General features: G+C 33.6%; 1 protein-coding gene across 1 annotated transcript; it reads right to left on the reverse strand.

The window, feature by feature from the left end:
• Positions 1-5,127: 5,127 nt before the first annotated feature.
• LOC105799375 (wound-induced basic protein-like) lies at positions 5,128-6,225 on the reverse strand. Its single transcript, XM_012629906.2, has 2 exons — positions 6,040-6,225; positions 5,128-5,351 (listed from the first exon to the last, which is right to left on the reverse strand). Exons 1-2 carry the CDS (start codon positions 6,108-6,110, stop codon positions 5,279-5,281), a joined length of 144 nt encoding a protein of 47 aa, XP_012485360.1. The 5' UTR covers positions 6,111-6,225; the 3' UTR covers positions 5,128-5,278.
• Positions 6,226-8,257: the final 2,032 nt, after the last annotated feature.

The raw sequence follows: 8,257 nt of genomic DNA on the forward strand, positions 1-8,257 counted from the left end.
TGCCGCAACCAATTTGTTCAGAGGTGGCAGCAATAAGGTTTGATATTGATAAGATCGATGACATCACAAATTTCAACTTGTGCCAAGTTCGGATGACGGTAATTCTGGTTTAGAGTGATCTTGAGAAGGTCTTTACAGAGAAGAAGCCTACATACATGGATAAATCACAATGGGATAGGTAGATAAAAAGGGTCTATCCATAATTCAGTTACTTCTAACAAATAATGTGCTGCAGGAGGTTTTGATGGAGAAAACGACATTCACCTTATGGAAAAGGTTAAAAACCCTTTACGCGACTAAGTCTCTAGCTAACCAATTAAAGCTAAAATAGCGATTGTACATGTTCCGCATGAACAAATGTGAGCACCTTAGAGACCACATCAGTGAATTTATTACTCTTTTGAATGATTTAAATAATGTTAATGTTCAAATTGACGATAAAGATCAAGCTATGCTATTATTGTGTTATTTACCCTTTTAATACAAGTCTTTCAAGGAGACCCTTATTTATGGAAGAGATAATCTCTCATTCGAGGATGTGAAGAGTCATTTGTTGAGCAAAGAAAAACTCGAAAATGAATTTTGTTCAAACAATAAGTCAGAGAGGCAAGCCTCGGCTTTGGTAGCATCAAGGAAGCAAGACAAGAGATGTCGTTATTGTAAAAAGTTAGGTCACATCAAGTTACATTATTACAAACAACGAAATAAAAGGGTTGCTGAGAGTAATAAGGAAGATTTAACTAGTGCTAATTTGGCCAATGACAAGAGTGATAATTTCTTGTTGGTGTCAACAAGTGAAAGCTCTGAGCTTATATCCGAGTGGATCTTGGATTCAGGGTATTCTTTCTATATGTATCCTAACAGGGATTGGTTCTCTACAAACAGTTCAGTTGAAGGTGGAGTTGTGCGCATAGGGAATGGTTTACCCAATAAGATAACTGATATTGGTACTGTTCAAATCAAGATACACGATGGGACAATTAGAACATTGTCAGGTATTAGGCATGTGCCTAACTTACAGAAAAATCTCATCTCTTTTCGAATTTTGGACTCGAAGGATTTTAGAATTAACATCAAGTCAAGCGGCACTAAGGTATCCCGTAAGGCTCTCTTTTTGATGAAAGGTAAAAAGATTGAAAGTCTTTATATTTTGGAAGGATCAATGGTGATCGGTGAAACCAGACATCCCTCGTCTGTTAAAGAGTTGAACTCGACTTGTTTGAAGTGGAGACAACTTAGTCATAGGAGGGAAAAATGTATGACTATTTTGTGTAAGAGAGATTCTCTTTTGGATGCAGGTTTTGAAAAGATAGGGCATTGGGTTCGTGAAAATAAGACCCGGGTCAGTTTTGATTTGGCAGTGCACAAGTCGAAAACTTGAAGTCTTCCAGCTTCTAAGCACAACTTCGACTTAGTTAATATTCTGCATAGTTCGAGATAAGCTTATGGTGGGCTTTAGCAAAGAAGGCATTGTGGAAATATGAGTCAATGTAGAGATTTGTGGAGTTATGGCTCGTATTTTCCGGTTTTTCTTCTCCCAGTTAAACTTTGTTTTTAGTTTCTCACTTATACTCTTTTTAGTGTAGGTTATTTTAATATAATTTGACCTATGAATTTAGCCTATAAATAGGTCATTTTCTACCCTAAAAAAGTAACTCGTTAAAGATTTAGATATTAGCTTTTACAAGCTTTTAGAGAATTTTGTGTTTACGTTTTGATGGTTCTTATTTCGGGTTTCGGTGTTTAGTTTTATCTCTATTTTTTGTTCTTTTCATTTTTTCCGTTTTAGTGAAATAATCTTTTCCCGTGGTTTTTTATCCTCTTCGGAGGGGGTTTTTCTACGTAAAATATTTGTGTTTGATCTTTTCAATTTCTTCTCTAGCTTTTCTATTACATTGTTTATATGAGTCTATCCCTAACAAATTGGTATCAAAGCTAGTTTGATTTCCGCAATCAGCTTGTTCAGAGATGGCAGCAATAAGTTTGAAATTGATAAGTTTGATGGCATCACAAATTTCAATCTATGGCAAGTTCGGATGACGGCAATTATGATTCAGGATGATCTTGAGAAAATCCTTATAGAGAATAAGCTTGCAAACATGGATAAATCAGAATGGGATAGATTAAATAAAAATTCTCTATCCACGATTTAATTATGTCTAACAAATAATGTGTTGCAGGAGGTTTTGATAGAGAAAACGACATTCACCTTATGGAAAAGGTTAGAAACTCTATACGGGACTAAGTCTCTAGCTAACCAATTAGAGCTGAAACAATGGTTGTATACGTTCTGCATAAACAAAGGTGAGCACCTTAAAGACCACATTAGTGAATTTATTAATCTTTTGAATGATTTAAAGAATGTTAAAATTCAAATTGACGATAAAGATCAAGCTATGTTATTATTGTGCTATTTTCCCCTTTAATAACAAGTCTTTCAGAGAGACCCTAATTTATGGAAGAGAGAATCTCTCATTCGAGGATGTGAAGGGTCATTTGTTGAGCAAAGACAAACTAGACAATTAGTTTGGTTCGGACAACAAGTCAGATAGGCAAGCCTCTACTTTAGTAGCATCAAGGAAGTGAGACAAGAGATATCGTTATTGTAAGAAGTTAGGTCACGTCAAGGCAGATTGTTACAAACAACCAAATAAAAACGTTTCTGAGAGCAACAAAGAAAATTTAACTAATGCTAATTTGGAAAATGACAAGAGTGATAATTTCTTGTTGGTGTCAACAAGTGAAATCTCCGAGCTTACATTCGAATGGATCCTAGATTCAAGGTGTTCTTTCCACATGTGTCCCAACAAGGATTGGTTCTTCGGATACAATTTAGTTGAAGGTGGAATTGTGCGCATAGGGAATAATTTACCTAGAAAGGTAACCGATATTGGTATTGTTCAAATTAGGATACGCGACAGGATAATTTGGACACTATCAGATGTTAGACATGTGTTTAGCTTATAGAAAAATCTCATCTCCTTGGGAATTTTAGACTCAAAGGATTGTAGAATTAACATCAAGTCAAGCGGAATTAAGGTATCTCGTGGGGCTCTCGCTTTGATGAAAGGTAAAAAGATTGATAGTCTTTATGTTCTTGTAGGATCAATGGTAATCGGTGAAACAGGACGCCCCCCGTTTGTTAAGGAGTTAAAGTTGACTCGTTTGAAGCGAAGACAACTTGGTCATAAGAGGAAAAATTGTATGACTATTTCGTGTAAGAGAAATTTTCTTTTGGATGTAGGTTTTGAAAAGATAGAACACTGTGTTCGTGAAAATCAGACCCGGGTCAATTCTGATTTGGCAGTGCACAAGTCGAAGACTTGAAGTCTTCCAGCTTCTAAGCACAACTTCGGCTCAGTGAATATTCTGCATAGTTCAAGATAAGCCCATGGCAGGATTTCGCAAATAAGGCATTATGGAAATACAAGTCAATGTGGAGATTTGTGGAGTTACACCTCGTATTTTTCGGCTTTTCTTTTCCCAGTTAAACTTTGATTTTAGTTTCCCACTTAAACTTTGATTAGTGTAGGTTATTTTAATATTATTTGACCTACAAATTTAGCTTATAAATAAGCCCTGTTCCACCCTAGAAAAATAACTCATTACACATTTAGGTATTAGCTTTTACAAGCTTTTAGAGAATTTTGTGTTTACGTTTTAAGGGTTCTTATTTTGGGTTTTAGGGTTTAATTTTATCTCCATCTTTTGTACTCTTCATTTTTTCCATTTTAGTGAAATTATCTTTACCCGTGATTTTTTTATCCTCTTCGAAAGAGTTTTTCACGTAAAATATTTGTGTTCGCTTTTTTTTTTAACTTTTCTCTACTTTTTTCTATTTCGTTGTTTATACGAGTCGTCCCAACATTAATTATTAAAATAACCATTAATCATCTTCAATTTAATTGGAGATAATCAAAACAACTTAAACTCCATTAATGAAGAAACTTAAAACTTCTATTATAATTTAGTACAACTTAGTTTTTTTTCTTATTATGAATGAAATTATTTCAGATTGATCAAGTGAAAACAATAAAATTACTTTAAAATGTTATTTATCAGATGAATTGCCACTTTTAACTTCACCGGTAACCAAAAACAGCATTTATGTTCTAACTTTAACCTCCTATGTTTCAAATAGTTTAATTAATTAAATTTTATAAAAGAAATATTTTAAAAACCTTCAATCAAAATTGTTATAACATATTTGTAATTTTTTATATATAATAAATTTTAAAATATAAAAATCAAAGTTGGAACATTCTGACCACAAAATCAAAATGTAACAACTTTAGTGGGACAAGAATAATTTTAACCTTATGATATATTTAAGATTTGAATATTTGTTATTTTCGCATGAAAATGATCGAAATATGTTGGAATTTTCTTTGAGATACATTGAACACTTGAATAATTGTTATTTGTAGTTGAATAATAGAAATATAAGAAATTAATGATTTTAAAAGTGCTATCAACCAATTTTACCAAAGGAACACCTTCAATCACTATAGTAAGTGATGGTGATTGAAACGATTAACCAAGCTACACAAATATGAAATAACATTGTGCTCTGCAATACCAATATTTCTACTTCCCAAAAGGCCAACTTGGTCATAACGATTGCCCTTACATTTAGGCCTTTCATCCCTCAAAGCCTATTTGTAGAAAAAACTACCAATCAAGCAACAAGCTATATCTCGAAACACAGAACCGGAAGGGAGATAACAGGGTAGAATCACAGTCAGGTCTAACTTTAAGAGGCACCCCTCATCCAAAAATACTAGCGAATGCTTTTAGGCTACCAATCCTTTGAACATCTCTAATGGATGTCACTACTATTGGATTTGCACTATGCTAACCTGATTGGCAGCCAGGCTGCATTAGTTGGAACACAGAGTAAGACACCTACAAAGAGGCCTATAGTTGTCAAGATATCATCTCCGGATATAACTCAAACAAAGTTGATAGCATACAAACCTATAACGGGTGCAAGCATTTTGCATAAAATCCGTATGACACACTTTAAACAGGTGTCCCAAGATATTCCTACTCCTACAGCTCACTCAAGCCTAAAACCTCAGATTTCTCGATAGATTCAATGTCCCTATCATACCAAAAAGTTAAATATCATCCACAAAGTTGAATATCATTCCATCTCAAAGAAAAACCGTTATGACAGTATTTGAATACATCAACAAGCATTTTCAATCTTGAACATATCAGAGTTCTAAGAACAACCATCCACCAACTTGCCATGCATAGTAAACAAAAGCAGCTGTTACTCTGTCATGACAGGCTTATTCTCATTTGCTTTGGGTCTCTGTTCCTTAGGCTTCTGCTCCTCCATTTTTCTGAAAGGTCAAGCAAAAGTTACATAACATTAGAAATATGCTAAAGAACAAAACCCTCTCAAATAAGATTTTCAACTTTTAGATCCAAGGTGGGCAGATTGGACGATGATGAAGAAAACCGTACATCGACTTACTCATCATTCACAGCGTAGGACAAAAACATAATTTCTAGGAAGCAAATTGTAGCGCACTAATAGATTCCGGTAATGATGAGAAGCTAACGATCCCTATTATAAACTTAGAAGCACTAGGAGCAATAATTTCCAGAAGCATTTAGAGCCATATTCCTCCTAAATTCGGATAAAATCAATAACAAAAAAACCATCTAACTAAGTACCGTGCAAATAGAATAGAACCACAAATTTCACACAACTTATCCGATTCTAAACATCAGATTCATATCGTCTACAACCGAAAGCTTTCGCAAAACTTTTGTTCTAACCTGTCATCGAATCGTTCGAAAAAACATATTTCAAACAACTGAAATAAACAAATTTCCCTCTTGAGTCTTGACCAATACCCCCATTAAAATAGCTTTCAGAGGTTAATCTTTATACAACAACCTTCATAACAAGAATTGCACCATCGTTTCGTAATTATTCAATCCCAATGAATATAATCATATTAACACAAAAATGAACCTAAAAACCCGAATAAAGAAAAAAAATAAGGTGAGAAAGAGACGAACCTCTTGTCGGAGGAGCCTCCCTTCTGGCTGAGGAAAGAGCGGAAGAGAGGAGAATTGACGTCGTAAATCATTTTCGAATGAAGGAAACCCTAGGTAGCTTAGGACGCTCAAACAGCTGCTTCTACAACCTTCGCTGTTAGAACGATGGGAAGGACTTAGGGTCTATTGAGAACCGCCCTTTATATTGAGATCGGCATTTATTTTGTAATATTTTTATAATTATTATTGGGCTTTCGGCTTCCCCATTCAATCAAACCCAAGTTTCAGCTCTTTCTTTTGATTGAGTGTAAAAGTGAATAAATAAGACAAGCCCGTGAAAATAAATAAATTTAAATGTGTTTAATTGGGAAGAAAAGTAAGGGAAAAGAAAATAGAAGAGATTGATCAATTTTTATCTTAATGTATAAAAATTAATTCTTCTAAATTGGAATCTTCTAAATTGGAATGGTGAGATAAGAGAGAATTGTATGTTAGTTCAAAATTATGCATTTTTCAAATATTTTATTTTTTAATTTATTTTTCAACTCTAACAAACAAAGATAAAAAGAAAATCAATTTTTCTTTCTATTTTCCATCCTTCCTACCAAGCACACCAATAAAAAGAAAATTTATGTTTTACATTCTCTTAGTTTTCTATTGTAACATCAATTTTCTTTATTATGGAAAGTTAAATTAACAAGTGATTATTTAGTTTAGTGGTTATGTGAATTGTATATATGTGTGATGTCTTAAATTCAAATCCTACCTTTTGAATTTTTTTAATTTTTGTTCTACTCCTATCCCTAATTATTTGGTTTAAATTTTATTTTTGGGCAAATTATAATAAAATGAGTTTGGTGGTTTTGTGGTAAAGTGTTTGTTAGGTATTTTTTAGGTCTTGTGTTTGAATCATGTGGTGCGTAAGTGGAAAAAAATTTTTGCTCAAGCTTTTTTTAAGTGTTAGAGTTTAATTTAAATTCCATAAAATCTGGTGAGTTAGGATTTGATTAAAATTGAATTATTTTAATTTGATAATTTTTTAGTTATCACCCCTAGTTTTACTCCCACTTTCAATCGCCCAACTTCTCACATACCTCTGTCATGCTTTTTTCCCCTTTCTTGCTTCATCTTCTTTTTGTTCTTTCTTTTTCTTTTTCTTTTTCTTTCACTTTTCTTTGAGTTCTTTTCGTTCATTTTCTGTTAAATTTTGATTCCAGCCATCCTATCATTTTCAGTGTTTGTGTGTGTTACTCCCAATTCGATCGTAGTTCAAAGCAGAGTGTAAGTTCTAACAAGACATTTTTCTGTTATTTTAACTTTAATTTTGTTCTTCAACAAGATTGAGTTATGGGTATTTAGTTTTTTTTTCCATGTTATGTTAAGTGTTTTTGTGATTTTGTTTAGTCGAAAGGGGTGAGAATCAAATTCCTCCAACAGAGTAATTCGCATTTTGGACGTCAAAGTAGTGAGTATTCGAATCTCGTTTTAGGAACTAAAATTTTGATAAAAGAATGTTATTTTATATGAGTTTTTCCTCGATTAATTAAGGTGATTTAATGAACGATTGTAGGATTCGTGAGTTTCAGTTAAGGGATTGATAAAACCTACTAGCAGGTGTGTGAAACTAACCTGAAATATCTCTCAAAACTTGAGAAAATTGTGAAACATGGGCTGTTTCCAAAACTACCCAACGCCACACGGCCATGTGCCAGGCCATGTGGTAGACTGTGTGTGATTACACAGCCTGGATTGGTAGACCGTGTGGGTTGTTTTGGCTAATTTTAAGGCCCAATTAGGGGTCGAATAAGGGACTCAAAAATTGGATTTGTGGGCATCATGTAGACCCAAAAAAGTGTAAGTTTTAGTATGTATATACATAAGGATAAGGTTAAGAAGTATGTTAAGTATGTTTTGTTGTGTGAAAATTATATGCTATGTTTTATTCCCTAAAATAAAATATATGTATATGCATGTTGTAGGACTTATGATATATGTATTTATGTACAATATTATGATTATGATTCTGTCTAAGTTTTGGGGTGGAATATGATATGATGGAGGAAGTGTTATATGGCAGTTTTTACTGCAATTATCGCGGCTAGACCACAAAATTTCTGTTTGGCAGCTCAGTTGCATATTTATGAGTGGCATACCGCCACATATAGGTGTGGTTAGATGGATAGAATCTTATAGTCCTAATTGGTGTGGTTGGTGGGATGGAGATGGTGTGTAGCGGTTG

The sequence above is a fragment of the Gossypium raimondii genome, chromosome 7 (genome assembly GCF_025698545.1).
Source record: "Gossypium raimondii isolate GPD5lz chromosome 7, ASM2569854v1, whole genome shotgun sequence".
Classification (NCBI taxonomy): domain Eukaryota; kingdom Viridiplantae; phylum Streptophyta; class Magnoliopsida; order Malvales; family Malvaceae; genus Gossypium; species Gossypium raimondii.

What these genes read in the sequence shown, in the direction of transcription:
- LOC105799375 (XM_012629906.2), bottom strand. Translation starts at nt 6,110, where the DNA reads ATGATTTACGACGTCAATTCTCCTCTCTTCCGCTCTTTCCTCAGCCAG. An exon ending in GGAGGCTCCTCCGACAAGAG is followed by an intron (nt 5,352 to 6,039) that starts GTTCGTCTCTTT and finishes TTGACCTTTCAG; the next exon opens with AAAAATGGAGGAGCAGAAGC.